Raw genomic sequence first — 16,326 nt, forward strand, 5'->3', positions numbered from 1 at the left:
ACTTTACTATATCGTTTAAAAATTTATTGACTACTTCAAGTGAACTCAATTTCTGATATTTTCCAAATTGTTGTTGCTTTCGGCTTATGTATCGAGTTGGAATCATTTACAGGATAGCCCCACTGCACAAAGTCATTTAACACGACGGCGTCACAGTACCAGCATTATTTCCAGAACTCAACCCAATCAGGTTCTTTACTTAAATTTTTACATTCTGCGTTACATACATACAAACATTCATGCATACATTTCTTCCTTATTATAATTATGTAAAAGTACAAATAACTGTACTTTCAATTTGTTTTCGACCGTTATACCTATCAATTAGTAGCTTAACGAATAATTTTAATTTTTTATGTACTTTCACAGTTTTTAATGACATAATAACGAGTTTTATTTGACCAGTAAAAATGTTATATTTTGGTTTCTTTACTTTGTACACTTGTATAGAACCACAGTTTTTGCCATTAAAGCGTAAACCCAGTAACATTTAACAACCAAAAAAACATAGAATTAAAGTTAAAATAGTTAACTCTAAAGTTCATTGCAAAATAATAAAAAATTAAATAGAATAAATATTTACATGTCATTACATTATTAAATTATGTATGCAATTTTTTCTAACGAACTCTTTGAACCTGAAGGGACTGATGAATTCGCCTTTTCGTGAACGTGTTGGCAGCAATCGTCTACCGGAAAAACGACCAAGGTTCTTATTCTGTCATTTAATACATACCTATGTTGTTAGTGGTTATTACATATACACATGCATCAGTGTTGAGGCAGCACTTAACGCGTTATCAATATCACTAGTTTGATTCGAATGCTTTATCACTTCTGAGGTGTTTGCTTACATACACACTTATACGCATATTGTAAATACTCGTATGCACTTAATGCGCTGTTATTATCGCTACTCTATCAACATTTGCATATGTATGATTGTCTTTGAATTTTTCACCACAATGTTCTGAGTACATTTTTTTGTTTGGTTTTTTGATTAATTTCTCTTATTAGATACTTTTATTAATTAATAATAATAATTTATAGATACATATTTCTATAGCCGCTCAGGTTTCTGTTATTTCTATAACTACAGTTCTTTTGGTAATACATATTTACATAAATATTTTCAATTTAATATGATTTAATTTGATTTCTACATTTTAATTTGGTTCTCGGTTTTCAGCATGTTACATCTAGATTTAATGAAAAGCATCATCCAATATTAATGTCAACACAGCAAAGGTTGGTCAAAGCGAAACGTTTTAGTTTTGTCCGATTTGTTCTTGCATTCCATAGCACATCAACTAATAATTCGTATTTGTAGTAGTAGTGGTTATTGTAAAACAAACTTTTTTATTTGCCGGCAAATGGAGTTGTAATGATTTGTATGAAAATAAAATTTGATTGAACCGCCTATATTAAACAGGGTGCTCCCAAAAAAACTAACGATTTGTAGTTGGTGAGTTTAAATGCGAGTTGTTGTTGTAGTGGCATAAAACACTAAAAGTACGCTTTTAGAGAACGCAGCTGGAGTGTTAGTATTAGTACTAGTACCGCAGTTCGAGTATTCTGTTGTACGCTAATTTGCTGCAAGTTCCATAACCAAAAGTATGAGTATGCAGAAATGAGAAAGATAAGAAATAATAAGGAATTCATGGCGATATCATTTAACATTAACTGTGAATTAACTTTTAACTTAGGGGGGCATAGTCATTTGATATATGCACATATTTGAAACCGTTTGTTGCGAATGGTTTTCCTTTTTGGGTTATGACGTTGTTCCAGCAAACGAGCGATATATATTATGTACATATATTCATATAAAATGCCGTTTATGTACGTTCCCTCGAAAACCTTAATTATCAAGTCCGACTAGTCGGCTACGCACTTTCACTTCTGTAGCATTCACCAAAAGTGAATCGAATTTTGGTTTAACCCTTATGGGGGCATCACCTTGCATAAATCATCTCAATAATCGTACGGTCTTGCCAGACTGTAGTATAAAATGTGACGAAATAACGGTAAAAGCTAACAGTTTAATATCACAATAATTATCTACTGATTGAAACAAAAAAAAAAATTTAGAAAGCAAAAAAAAAAAAAAATTGTAGACAAATATATGAAAAATATACTGAAGACTGACTAGACCTCAAATGGGTGTTTTTTATTGAACATTTTCGTTTTTTTTTTCAATTGGCGGTCTATCCAGGTGAAGCAATCCTGAAATAAATACCAGTTCGATCTGACAACTATAGTAGTTGCCTTCGAAAAAGATGATTTATGTCTAATAGTTCTACACAGAACTGGGCGTCCTCAGGAGTGTTAATGCTGTTACTACAACAATGAGCTCATTTTATTAATTGTGTTAATTACAAAAACGAATGTCTAATAAACGAATATTTCTTAGCGCAGTATAAATGATTTGACTAGTAGTGAAATCTTTGGTTTTTCCAACAGCCTGTTTGGTATTTGTATTTTTTTATTTAAGCTTGAGTTTCTAAATAATTCTCAATTTTTTTTATGCCAGCTTTGTTTCGAAACCGGTGATGAAAGTCGATCGTGGTCGCATATCACCGGCAGCGGATGCGGCTGCAATCGCATTAAATACGGATTTAAGCAACAGGGATGATCATGATGATGGGTGAGTACAGTTATCATATGTAAGTATGTATATGTATACAATAGTATTTGAGTAACTTTGTGGCAACTTTTTAAAAATATACTATAATATAGTGTTATTTTGCAGAGAAATAACTGTTATAAGAAATATCTATATTGTAGAATAAAATTTGGTTGCTTGAATTAGTAGTTAGTTATTATTTTTTAGTTATTTATAAATAATTTCTAGTTATTTTCAATGAGGAATAAAAAAAAATATTATATAATTTATAACTTATAACTTTTATTTTTTATTTTTTAAATATTTTTACGTCGCCCTAGTAAGAGTTATTTATTCTCGTGCAAACCTTTGTTCTCCTAGAAGAACAATATGGTACTGTTATCATGCCTTTTGTCTTCTATCGACTGCATTTACGCTCGTTCTAGAAGCTCTGTTTCGAAAGCACTTGCCTAGTTTGCAAACAAGTATCTTAAACCTGCGTCTCTTACATTGCATGTAAGGCGAATGCAAACATGTTGGTATTATTAGAGCAGCTGAATTTTTTTTTTTGTTCTTGCTCTCTTTCGATTTGGTGGTTTGACATTCAAACGCAAAACTGTAAAAACGTGCATGTAAATTTGCCAAAATACATGTAAAGTTTGGTTTTGTATAACGGCTACCACCTTGCAGGATTTCGTCTAGATTGCATGAAAGCGCGTGAATTTATGTCTTGAACAATCCACATATTTTCGATACCGTTTTTCTAGACGAAATTGACCACACTAAAAGGCACAATTAACAAAAAAAAAAAAATTTAGTAAGTGAATGATAGATTCTGATTTTAAATAATAATAATAATAAACAACTCCATTAAAGTGTGGCGAGGTATGGCACCATTATATTCTCAATGTTTCCCAAAGTGAATATATCAAGGCATAATCTATGTAACAGTTCGTGAATTTTACTTTTTTAGCTATTTCTGACGTTTTTGTATTTTATGGTACCTAAACGGCGATAAAATTAACATAGTCAAAATTATTATCCATTATGCGGTATTCTTCGTAGTTTTCTGACTGATATTTAATGCCTGACTAAAAATGCCGATCACAATACAAATTTTGTGGCCGTCTGCTCTGCCTCGTCATTTTGGTCGAAGTGGTACTGAAAAATGTACCGAGTTTGCTATTTTTTACCTTTATTTCCCAACTCAGTAGCACACAATTGGTTCCAGATTGTGAAATAACTCTTTTGAAAGCGTAATATTGCCTTTACATCGTCGTGTAGTTTGATCCTACAGTAGTATGACATTTAACGGAAAAAGTTCAGATTTTTTTACTTTGCCTACTAAAATCATTTTGATTGAACAATTTTCATAACCGGTGACCAATGCACCTGAGAAGCAAATTTTTTTTTATCCTATTATTAATAACACAGGCCTGCGAAATTTAACTTTTTTCAGTTTCTAGAATGGCTGTACTTGTTTCTTGTAGTTTTTCATGCGCTGAAAACGAATCTGACCTTCAAAATGCTCCATCACGTCAGGATTTTTGGTAAATGAAGCCTAAAAGGTCAAAAAATGGCCATTTTAGCCATTTTTGATAATTTTTTTTGGGATAGAAAATTTTTTTTTTCAATTTTCGACGAAAAGGTTGCATAGTACAACTCTTTAGCTTTAAAACCCATTTTTTTAAATTATTGTACGATTTTTAAAAAAAAAGTTATGACATTTTGAAATTAACCGTTTCAGTTACGTATACGTTGGGTATAACGTCTATTGGCGTAACTGAAACTGTTAATTTCAAAATGTCATAACTTTTTTTTAAAAAATCGTACAATGGGTTTTAAAGCTAAAGAGTTGTACTATGCAACCTTTTCGTCGAAAATTGAAAAAAAAATTTTTCTATCCCAAAAAAAATGATCAAAAATGGCTAAAATGGCCATTTTTTGACCTTTTAGGCTTCATTTACCAAAAATCCTGACGTGATGGAGCATTTTGAAGGTCAGACTCGTTTTCAGCGCATAAAAAACTACAAGAAACAAGTACAGCCATTCTAGAAACTCACCCTCGCATGACTGTGTAATGTTTTACTGCTCTATGTCTGTTTTGTTCTTATGCCTGTTTCAAGTATGAAAAAATTTCAAAAGGATCTAAAAGTTTCACATATCATTAAATGATTCATGACCGCATACATGCACTGTAATAAGAGGGATGTGTTGCTAAAGTGTTATATTTTGTTTATTTTTTTCTGTATTAATTTAAAAGTTTTGCAACGGAAATAAAATTACGACCGAATTCCAATTTGACGGAGATACTTGAGGCGATGAAACATCCTCTAACCGGAGTAGGCTTTTTCACTCTGACACCTAGTCTACCATCCAACACATTTGTTTCATACGAAGCTTTGCTTTGGCTGAAGTCACGCCTGGACAACAGCAGACATCCGTTGGACATATTGGAAACCATGCGAAAGTAATAAATTCCGTAAATGATTTTTAATCTAAAATTTTAAAAGCGTAAAAAACATTTCAGAGAGAAGATGATTTGCCACGCTTCGGGAGACTGGGATAAGCAAGTTATACCTGGATTTTACCTTTATTTTATAGCGCAGCAAGACAAAAGCGCAAAAGGTATAGTAGGAGTAACAATAGAGACTTATTTTTTGATATTATTTTAAGTAAAAAAATATTCAATTATTTAAAATAATGTATTTTAATTTTGCAGAATATGTTAAACCGCTTCATGATCTCAGTGCTTTTGAGAACGAGTGGATGGAGATCGAACTACAGGGTTGTAATCATCTTTGGACTGATGAAGCAAGACTGCCAAATATACCTACATTCTTGCGTGACATACCCCCGGCGCAATCTTGGACGGATTATAGTCAAAATCGTGAGTAGATAAACCTATAAATAAATAAATAAAAATTATAAGAGACAGGTAAAAAAAAAAACAAAAAAATTGGGTATGGGGTATGTGCATACATTTATTTGTATTTTTTATATAATTATAGGAAAAATTTACCGACATTCTCATTTGGAAATCAATGTCAATCAAAAGAGTGATCGTATGGAATGGGGTCATGTTAAATATCATACTGTTATGCAGCCCGGAAACGCTTTTGAATTCGTTGTTGAGTGGGTCACAGCGTCTGGACCGATTGTGTGGGATTTGGTAAGTGCTAATTGTGTAACCAAAATTCACAAATTTTTTACCTAAGGATGTGAGCAATTTTAATTTTATTTAGATATGGGGTTGGACACGTAAGGCGAATCATTGTAACTATGAATTGATATCAGTTCCTGCTGATCCCATGGCAGAACCATTTACTGAGAAGTCTGATCCACTGCGTGGGCCCATTTTTATACCGTTGTCAGACAAATTTCTGACTGATAGGAATGTTATGTTTAGTGGTAAGTTTAAGTACTACGAAATTTCTACATACACATACAGGGTGACGCAGTTCACATTCTATTGGAATGTGTTCATATATTAGCAAATTGTATGCATTTAAGGTACTTGACCACCTTGGAAAGCTAAAAAGTACAACATATTCAATAATTTTTTTTTCATGTTCTGTATAATATATTAAAATAAATTTTTTTTTTAATTTTTATTTAGAGCTTATATAATACAAAAAAAATTGATTTATTAAAATTTCTTTTTTTAACATATATCCAGGAGGCGCCAAAGTCGAGGCCTGAAGAAAATCATGTCTTGCGGCGGACAGTTAATCTTAGAAATGGTAATTCTAAAACAAAAGAGAGAAACAAAATTTTCAAAAGGAAGGTTCCTTGCGTGAGAATTTACCACAAACTGACAAAAAAAAAAAATAATAAAAAAATGGCGGATGTTTGAAAAAAAGTTAAGAAAACACCCCTGTTTTTCACAATGTTATGCTTAAAAAGCAATACTTTATTAACATTTTTTTTGCAAAATGTGGTAAATTGGCATACAAAACATCTTAACAAATAAAACAAGGCCAAAATCATTAAAATCGGCTAAGCAGTTTCGGAGATAAAGTGTCCGCCATTCGAAAAAAAGTAATTTCTGGAAAAACGCGTTTAAAGTTAAAACTTGCTATTTTCTTTCCGCTGAGTCAGCAAGTAATGAGTGCAGGATGCGCCTGCACATTTTCACTGATTTCACTTTGTTAGAATTCGAATTTAAAAAAACAGTTTCAGGTGATGATTTTTAAAAGTATAAGGATTGAAAAAATGTAAAAAAAAAAATTTAATTTTTTGAAACTTATAAGGTGGTCAAGTACCTTAACATCGTGACTTTGGAGTTATTAGTTTTTGGCTGAAATTATTCTCCCAACTTAACAGGGATTGATAGATTCATAAACATACATATACATATACACTTACGAATATTTACCCAGTACAAAATATTGCTTATCAAATCAATACTTGTTCCTACTGTTCATATTACAAGAATTTGCTGAGGAGAGTAGAGCTGACCGTATGCTGCTATTTCAAGAAGCCATACTTGCCAGGTTCGGTTTTTTGCCATGTGTGATAGAAAAAAAGTTTTCCTTTAATAAAGATGTAAGTGAATTTGGTGAAATATTTTATAAATATAAATTGGAAACACGCTGTGACCTTGTGAACTAATCTTCTTCTCTCTTCTACTGCTAGGTACCTAAGGAATATCAGTACGTACATTGTTCTGGTCATATGTTTGTACTTATTCGGTGAGCAGAGACAATCTATACCATATTTGTGAAACAATCTTTATAATTTTGATACAATTTCAGTTGTTCTAAAAACAATTACCAAATCGATTCCCCAAGTCGACAAGAAGCAAATGTTACCCGATGTGTTTATGGGCATACAAATAATACAAACGTCCCAAAGAAGGTATAATGTCAAACATATATTGTATATGATTCATATTGAGTAACATTTTTTTCAATTATTCATTTAACAAATTTCTTGTCTAGGTTGGATTTTTGTGGGCCTGGAATCATATGATACCTAATAAGAAATGGAAATCTTTAGTTATTAAGAACTCGCCAGATGGTGAACTTTTTCAACTAAAAATGTTAAAAGACTTTCGCGATTTTTGTGCGGATTCTGATGACCGCCTGACAAAATTTTGGGAACATTGCCATGAGTTGAGGCGTAAATCGTTAAAAATTGAAAACACTAGTAACAATAACAATATTGAAGGAAAACCTAAATAGTTTTAAGGTTTAGTGTGTATTTCATGTTTTTCATATTTTTATATCCAAAGTACTAATAGAAGACTAGGGTGTATAATAGAACTTCTGATTTTGTTTACACATTTTCGAATAGCCCGTGCAATTAAGCAACGAGTACTCGTATACCTTTTTCGAGCAATATTTTGATTATATTGACTTTTTTTTAGCACTTGACTCGCATTGCTCGATACCCAGGTATCTGGAGTTCTGGTATATAATCAAACACCACAACACAAAAAATATGACCATTTAGTAGTGTCAAATATTTGTTCTTATTGGATATTGTTTAATTTGTAAAATTTCAAAAAGATGCGCATTCGCTTGGTGCAAAAAAGGTCGGAAAAATGTAATAGGAGTGCGTATTTTATGTGATTTATTGGTTTTATGAATTGGGCTCTCAATACTAATATGGATTACTTTACCAGTTTATATAAAACGTAATTTATGTAACTATGTGTGTACTAAATTCAACTTACTTTAATAAATGTGTTGTGTTTGGCCCCATCTAATCACTATAACCAATGTGATATTTCTATGAAGTGCGTTGGGTACACAAAGTTCAGCAAATTCGAATTTAATTATGCTTGCGGGATTCAGCAACATTTTTATTTCAAACCAGTTCGCCCCGAGAAGTGAACAATATTTTATAAAATTCTGAAAATATAAGAATTACTTTACCGAATATTTTTTTATTTACATAGTTGTAAACAGCTGTCAAAGCAAGCCTCAAAACTTCAGTCTGAGCTCTAATGTTAAATAAAAAGCTATTCTTCTTCAAACTAGGTAAATCTAATAAATCTGAATATAGTATTAGACACTTCTATAGTTGTTACTTGTGTATGTGGCGTAAACTTTTGTACTATTGTGATACCGATATTGAAAAAAAATAAATAAAATAAAATTATGATTTTAATAGGTAAAAATACGACTTTTACTAACTTATAAACGTAAATCTCTTAAATACAAGAATAAGTTAAAATACATTCATATCAACAGAAGCCAATAAATATTGTTTTTAGCAATTAAACGTTAGGGTTACTCATACCCACTAATGTGACCTTTCAGAATTTAATTCTTATTTCTTCTTTTATTTTATTTCTTCTTTTATTTTATTCTTCATTTTAATAGTTTTATTGGATGAAATATAATAATGAAAGTAAGAGCACGTCTAGTGAAAAGTATTTATTAAATTATCCTTTGGTAACGCGAAGAACAAAATAATTGTGATTCGAATTGAAATATTTTGATGCAATATTTGGTTTTCGGCGGCCGCCGTAGCCGAATGGGTTGGTGCGTGACTACCATTCGCAATTCACAGAGAGAACGTCAGTTCGAATTTCGGTGAAACACCAAAATTAAGAAAAACATTTTTCTAATAGCGGTCGCCCATCGGCAGGCAATGGCAAACCTCCGAGTGTATTTCTGCCATGAAAAAGCTCCTCATAAAAAAATATCTGCCGTTCGGAGTCGGCTTAAAACTGTAGGTCCCTCCATTTGTGGAACAACATCAAGACGCACACCACAAATAGGAGGAGGAGCTCGGCCCAACACCGAAAAAAATGGTGTACGCGCCAATTATGTATGTATGTGTAATATTTGGTTTTCAGCATATTTGGTTTTTATAAATAACTTTCGCTCGAAATTATTCGAAGTTCTTCCATGACCTAGAAAGGCGTTATTAAATTTTTTTTGTATAATTTAGTTATTTTATAGCCAAAATACAATTGCAATCCACATTCTTCGAGATAATTGTTGATATACCACCCGCCACAAAATACGATTTCCGCTGGGCCCTGTAAAACATTAACTTAATATTTAAACACAAAAGTATGCCTTAGTTTAAATTTTGAAATTGGCAAATACTACACGGCTGGCTTGCATAAAAGTAGACGCTTTTTGTGTTTACATATGAAAAAATATGACTAGGTACCTTCGAATTTTAATGTTTAAGTTATGTTATCCAGTATTAATAATACCCATCGGACTAAACTCGTTATTGTAATAATACACAACAAAGGTTACCGACTAATACATTGCAGCAATAATGAATTCAGTTTAATTTGCTCTATTGTGTGTTCATGATAATATGCACTTGGTAGCGGCCGCCGTAGAGTTGCGTAAATACCATTCGGAAGTGCACAACATCTAATAATACTAAACGTTTTTTCTAATAGCGGTCGCCCTTCGGCGTATAAGGGCAAACTTCCAAGTCCATTTGTGCCATGAAAAAGCTATTCATTAAATGGTGATGGGCTTTAAAACTATAAGCCCATTCATTTGTAAAAAAAACATTAGGGCACACTCCATAAATAGGAGAAAAAGTTCGGGAAAACACCCAATAGTGGGTATAAGCGCCAATTAAATATATTAATATACATATATTAAATATATACATACATATTAATTTGTCAACTTGGGCGAATCGTTGAAGATCAACATTAAAGTGATATTTGTAAACGCGTTCTGCGTGCAAACGCACTAGTAGGTTTTACAAATGATAGTTGACAAACAGATTTGGCGCCGGTTACAATGAAACAGCTGACTACAAATTGAGTGCTGCCATCATATAATTTTATTAATAGTGATTTAAGTTTTACATCTTTATTTTGTGAGCTCATTGCTAGTTTAACAAAAAGCAACACGCAACCATAAGTTCCTAGAGACGACTTTTAATTGAGACCGACATATCGACAAATAAATAGCAATAATTTGTTTCGTTACTTTATTATTAAAACGGCTTAAGCTCACAATATAACAAACGACAACTATATATATATTTGGAGGCTATTTAAACAGTTTAAATCAGTACAGAATTTAGAAAAAACTATTATGTATGTATGTAATAGTATCAGACATAAGAATTAAATTTTTTGTGAATTAAAATAATTATTTATTTCAAACTAGATTTTTATTTGATTTTTTTACAGTGCTTTAAATCTAAATTAAAAGAAGGAACTTAGTACATATGTAACACAATATAAAACTATATTTAAATTCTATATAAAATATATATGTCACACAATTTTTGTTGAAAGGCTATGAAAACTAACGTGAATATTTTACCATTAGTGTGGCAATACGGCCAGTTTTGCTACTTTGACATTCGATGTTGTATTTGTGCTTAGTTTTTCTTTTTAACGAAGTAATCAAAATACAGCAAGAAAATTTATATTTGGTCGTGATTTAGTGATTCGAACAGAACAGTAGTTATTGGAAAGTTTAATGCATAGAATATGTCGCCAAACTTTATACAGATTGTATAATTGAGTTCAATTGAATGATAAGATTTAGTTGACTGGTAAATGTTAGAGGAAGAAGTGTGGTGTTCATATAAAAGTATGTGATGGAGTTATATTAAAAAGTTCAATTCTTGATTGCCGTTAATGAGTTTAGTTTGGAGCACACATATTGGCATTGAATGTGATTCATACAACAACTATAGTTGCAGGCTAACTATTTCTATGAATGCTGATTGCAGGAAGAAGTCACGGTGAATACATTAGGCAGAGCACAAAAGAAGTGAAAGCACAAAGCAATTGGATTAAAATTTGCCAACTCAGGAAAAGGCATATTGTAACTGACAGCCATCACTTTATCCATTCCACTAGCTAAGGAACTTGTAACGTTTCAAAATTTTATTTGTCACGTTATTTGTTGCTGTAGTTGCTATTGTTACAGCTGTCCTATTGGAAATTCGCAAGTGGACAACTGATGTGACTACATGCAACTCCATGGCACATTTCACTTGGTGAGTGTGGGTTCGTTGAGAGTACGCTTGTGATTAATGATAAGGTGTCTCATGGGCTCTTGAATAAATGCATTTTAATTGATTAATTAACAGTTTGATTCATTTATTTCGCTTCTCAAAAGTTTATTGTAATTTATGAAAGCAAACCAATTGAATGTGCACCACACAAAAAATACGATTCTATTTTGTCATAAGTCAACTAACTAACTACTAAAGACAGGCAAATGTCATGTACATATGGATGTATGTCTTCCGAATAAAACCGCAATTGTGTACCAGCAGCGGCGCGAAAATTAGTTTGCATGGCTCTGAGATATAGTGTCAGGCATATTGCTGCTTCGTGAATTGTTGAATTAGCGCTCAAATCAAATTGAATCAAAATTAAATGTTTAAATACATATTTACATTGGTTTGCTTACATATGTATGCGCACATGTATGTATGTATGGATATTGTGTGACGGACAATGTTGAAAAGAGATTGTTGGTTGAGTTTAAGCGGCCGTTGACTTTTATTTATTATCTATGTATAAGATAAAGAAAAATAAAGTATTCGAATCCTAGTTATAGGTCGTATGTGCAAATAGCGGCACATGGTAAAACCTTTATTTTCTTCTCCGTTATTTAAAAATATGTATGTATTAGTGCAGGATTAGGTGCAAAAGAGCATGCGATTAATGCCACATTTGATTGCTTTATGTTGCATGACCTTTGAAGAGATTCATTGCATTTCATTTATACAAACGGGTATGAAAGAAGAGTAGTCCGTTTTTATACAAATCAAATATTTAATGGAATTTTCATCAATTCGCATTAAATTGTCGTGCACATAAGTACATACATACTATTTAATTTTTGTTATTTGAAATTATCTTATTAACCAACTGGTAACGGAGAAAAATTTCCAGGTACAATAAACACAACCTGCCTCAGTCAAGTGTCAGTCGTGCTGACATCGAGCATCATGTTCCGCTTTGTTCTATCACTGATGTTCAGTTGAGGTTCCTTGTTCCAGACGACTTAACTGAGGTAAAACTTATCATTATCGAGTACACGTATTCGTACTACTTAAATTACTTTGTATATATTTATAATTTTAGGTGAGAACATTGTGCCAAGATTGGTTTCCCATTGATTATCCACTGTCATGGTACGAAGATATTACTTCGAGTTCGCGGTTTTTCGCACTTGCAGCTGTTTACAATCTGACGATTATTGGATTAATAGTAGCTGAAATTAAACCATACAAAAATCTAAACAAAGAGGTGGTTTTCTGTGATTTACATTAAGTACCATATGCATATGAATGGCTATACGTGCACAGTATTCACATTAATTAAAATTTATTTATATGTCCCTAGGATAAAGGGATTCTACCCGATTCGATGGGTCGTAATGCTGATATCGGGTATATACTATCATTAGGGGTGCATCGGAAGCATCGTCGGAACGGAATTGGCTCATTATTATTGGACTCGTTGTTGAATCACTTGACGACCGCCGAACGACATTCGGTGAAAGCAATTTTTCTACACGTGCTAACCACAAACCAACCTGCCATACTATTTTATGAAAAACGAAGGTGAGAACTTATAATACTTATACGATATAAAAAATATTTTTAGAGGAGGTAACCTAATCATTCATTTATAATACTTTATTTAAGCTTACACTATGCTCAAATAAAGTATTTCCGTATTATTTTTGAAATGTAGCAAACTTTTTAAGAAAGGACGTAATTTATCATAAATAAAGAATCAAGTCACGGACAAATCGTTGCCAGTTTTATCTTTTATTGAAAAACGACCCAAAAACATATTCCGCAATTACTAAAATGTTGCGTTTCGATCTTTTTTTTTGTTGTATGCAAACTTAAAATCTAAATGTAATATTTATATATGTATGTTATGAAGGCAGTAAACGTTTTCCTTCGTGATCTTTCATCTAAAACAGCGTAAATTTAGCTATGTAATAAAAATGTACACAATCACTCATAATTTATCCCTTTTATAAAAAATGAATAATAAAGTGTTGTGGAAAATGTCGGGTCTAGGCTGCTGGAACCACCTGAATTTATATACTACTGATTCTCTGAATATCTATAAGAAATGATTTATGCTGTTACTACAACGGCAACTTGAGTAATAAATATGAATGCGCTAGACTCATGTAAAGTAATTTGTATGAAATTAAGTAATTTACGTTGTAAACTGAACTTAGTTTAGAATTCATTTAGTTTCCATAGGCTTTCGAATTTACAAAGTAATTTTCTTTATGTAATTGTAGCACTATTTTAGAAAAATTTTAACATTTTTTCGTGTATTCTAGATTTCACCTGCATTCTTTCCTTCCATACTATTACAATATACGAGGGAAAGGGAAAGATGGTTTTACTTATGTCACTTACATCAATGGAGGTCATCAGCCATGGACATTATTATATCCTTTACTAAAGATTTTAAAATTTTTATTAAAATTACGAAACTTGATAAACTGGTCATTGACGCCGTACAAGAAAATTACGGTACACAATGTTTGATTCGAATAAAATGCTGGATCAAGTTTTCGAGGAATCTATGCTATCCTATTTTTTTACAGTTGTTTTCAGTCATCATTTTTTGTCAATAATTGTATTATATTTTAATCTAAAAAACAATGAGTATTCCTTAACTACTTTACACAGACCATTTCAAGCATTACGCATCGAAGCTTCGGCACGCTGGTGTAGTTTTCACATGGATTTCGGCGCGCTTGAGGCAAGTTGTGCGTTGGATTTGCCATAAAACAGTGTCACGTTTTAATTTTGCACATTAAGTACATCAACGTTTTTCCCAGTAAGCCCACTGTTGCACCGCGTTGTATATACGAGGAAAAGATGAAAATCCAAATCTGTAGATAAATAAGAACATGTAGTATGGTGCTAGAGAAATAGCAAATAGGAGAAGAGTAACATATGTCTTTAGTTATTCAATATTAATGATATATAACAAATATGCGAACATAATCATGATTAAATTGTTGACTGCGTCCACACATACGTACATATATACGCATACTGACGTGCATGAAAACTTACTCTAAGTATAGTATAATTGATAAGTAATTAAATTTTGTATGTGACCCCTGATATAAAAAAGTATCCATAGAATACGTGTGTATTACTGGAGTAAACAGTCATTAACATGTGTGTGTAACAAATATGATTTCCTTGAGATTTTGTAGGACCTTATTTCAGTTGTTCCTTTATGAATTTAAAATTATTTTAAAATGTAATCATTTGGCTTACCATTTTTAAAATTTACACCATCCATACTCCAACATCCACACGATACAAAACTTGTATTAATCCACAATAAGTAAATTTAAGGAAGGTTTTATTTTTTATCACAAGATATTGTAGTCAATTTTCTATTTTTTTAACAATTTCCTATTTTGTCTTTCGCGTTTTTTAGTTTTTTGTTTGTATTGTTTCATGTAAATACCATAGATTTTATTATTGTTAAATGAGTTGTATATGAAGCGAAGGTCTCTCTGTTATATAGTATAATTTTATTCAGTTTCAGGTCATAAAGTACAATAACCGAGCATCAATAAAGACAGTATGTTATAGATAATATTTAAACGAAATAAAACGGAATATATATACCTATATCATTATCCACACACAAAAAAAGTTGATAATATATGTATGTATGTAGCAAATAGGACTTTATTTCATAAACTTACATGAGCTGTAAGTTCCCAGATGCCTGACTTAATAATTTATTAACCGTAGTGCACCCAAAGGTCAACACTTCGCCTAACTAACTTTCATATTGATGTTCGGAACTCTCAATTGAACCAATTTAAAATTTTCTCATGCTTCATCAGCGTACATATTCGTAGTTACAATAAGCGACATAAAACAACTAAGCGTGCGTTGTAATTGTAAATGTGAAAGGAATGTAATGTAATGTTTCCAGTTTTTTGTTCCAATTGTATGCATAGTATTTTGTAAAGTATTTTTAAAACACTCTAATTAAATAACATTTTTAATGCAAATTTTTATCTTTTTGTAGTAAATTTAAAAGAGAAATCAATGTTGAATAAAATGTAAGCGGAATTATACCTTTGCTCGTTTTTACTGAAATATTTTCAATATGTTAGTAAAATGCTAAAGAGTTAAGGAATTTCAAAATTTTTGAATAAAACATATATGTAAAACCAAATCAGAATATGACGACACGAAAAGACAGAAAAAAATCACATCAACACCGTCAAAAATCGCGAGAGAACTGGCGTCGTTCAAATTTAATGACAAATACGTTGTGACCGGGAAACAAAACACAATCCCCCTCTGCTGCTCTGCTACGACCAAGGTGGATTTATTAAGGTGACAGCATTCACCCAGCTGAATTTTTCGCCGTAGGTATGGCTTACGTCAAAATGATATGCTTTGTTTGTATGTATTGGTATGTTCACATTCGTATGTTTACATTTGATTACTGATTTTGACGTGATGCTTGAACCAAACGCAACAACAAATACATGTAGGGTTTTACTTATATGTGTTTGCTGTCACCTGTAATAAATACGCCTTGGCTACGACTGATCAAAATAAAATAGTGTCAATTGCATCCATAGACGTTATGAGGTTGTCGGATTAAGAAATGTCGGACTATCATGATTGTACTGTAGATATTTCTTTATTGTTGGCAAATGTCCATTTATTTTATGGAATTTTCACCGAAACAAAAATAGTGATGGCAACACTAATGTAGAATACAACAT

General features: G+C 31.8%; 2 protein-coding genes and 1 long non-coding RNA gene across 7 annotated transcripts in view; 2 read left to right on the top strand and 1 right to left on the bottom strand.

Moving 5' to 3' along the window:
• The window catches only part of LOC129243107 (GATOR complex protein Iml1), a 31,454-nt gene extending 23,127 nt beyond the window's left edge, over positions 1-8,327 (top strand). For 3 of the 5 annotated variants that reach the window (XM_054880235.1, XM_054880238.1, XM_054880239.1), the window contains 12 exons: positions 113-190; positions 645-709; positions 2,534-2,647; positions 4,869-5,075; positions 5,136-5,233; positions 5,328-5,495; positions 5,617-5,777; positions 5,851-6,016; positions 7,041-7,153; positions 7,244-7,299; positions 7,363-7,465; positions 7,549-8,327. In XM_054880235.1, coding sequence (XP_054736210.1) covers positions 113-190; positions 645-709; positions 2,534-2,647; positions 4,869-5,075; positions 5,136-5,233; positions 5,328-5,495; positions 5,617-5,777; positions 5,851-6,016; positions 7,041-7,153; positions 7,244-7,299; positions 7,363-7,465; positions 7,549-7,791 — 1,572 coding nt within the window. In that variant the 3' untranslated portion in view covers positions 7,792-8,327. Of the gene's footprint in view, positions 1-112; positions 191-644; positions 710-1,189; positions 1,249-2,533; positions 2,648-4,868; positions 5,076-5,135; positions 5,234-5,327; positions 5,496-5,616; positions 5,778-5,850; positions 6,017-7,040; positions 7,154-7,243; positions 7,300-7,362; positions 7,466-7,548 lie in introns of all 5 variants that reach the window. The other 2 variants (XM_054880236.1, XM_054880237.1) reach the window with 2 other exon arrangements.
• LOC129243108 (uncharacterized) lies at positions 5,420-10,287 on the bottom strand. Its single transcript, XR_008582240.1, has 3 exons — positions 10,207-10,287; positions 8,286-8,463; positions 5,420-5,509 (listed from the first exon to the last, which is right to left on the bottom strand). It is a non-coding gene; the product is annotated as an uncharacterized LOC129243108 (long non-coding RNA).
• Positions 10,288-11,614: 1,327 nt separating this feature from the next.
• Positions 11,615-14,539, top strand: LOC129243056 (N-alpha-acetyltransferase 60). Its single transcript, XM_054880137.1, has 6 exons — positions 11,615-11,980; positions 12,465-12,585; positions 12,657-12,821; positions 12,918-13,138; positions 13,885-13,995; positions 14,238-14,539. Exons 1-6 carry the CDS (start codon positions 11,943-11,945, stop codon positions 14,368-14,370), a joined length of 789 nt encoding a protein of 262 aa, XP_054736112.1. The 5' UTR covers positions 11,615-11,942; the 3' UTR covers positions 14,371-14,539.
• Positions 14,540-16,326: the final 1,787 nt, after the last annotated feature.

The sequence above is a fragment of the Anastrepha obliqua genome, chromosome 3 (genome assembly GCF_027943255.1).
Source record: "Anastrepha obliqua isolate idAnaObli1 chromosome 3, idAnaObli1_1.0, whole genome shotgun sequence".
NCBI lineage: Eukaryota > Metazoa > Arthropoda > Insecta > Diptera > Tephritidae > Anastrepha > Anastrepha obliqua.

What these genes read in the sequence shown, in the direction of transcription:
- LOC129243056 (XM_054880137.1), top strand. Translation starts at nt 11,943, where the DNA reads ATGTTTAAATACATATTTACATTGGTTTGCTTACATAT. An exon ending in ACATTGGTTTGCTTACATAT is followed by an intron (nt 11,981 to 12,464) that starts GTATGCGCACAT and finishes AAAAATTTCCAG; the next exon opens with GTACAATAAACACAACCTGC. An exon ending in CATCAGCCATGGACATTATT is followed by an intron (nt 13,996 to 14,237) that starts ATATCCTTTACT and finishes ACTACTTTACAC; the next exon opens with AGACCATTTCAAGCATTACG.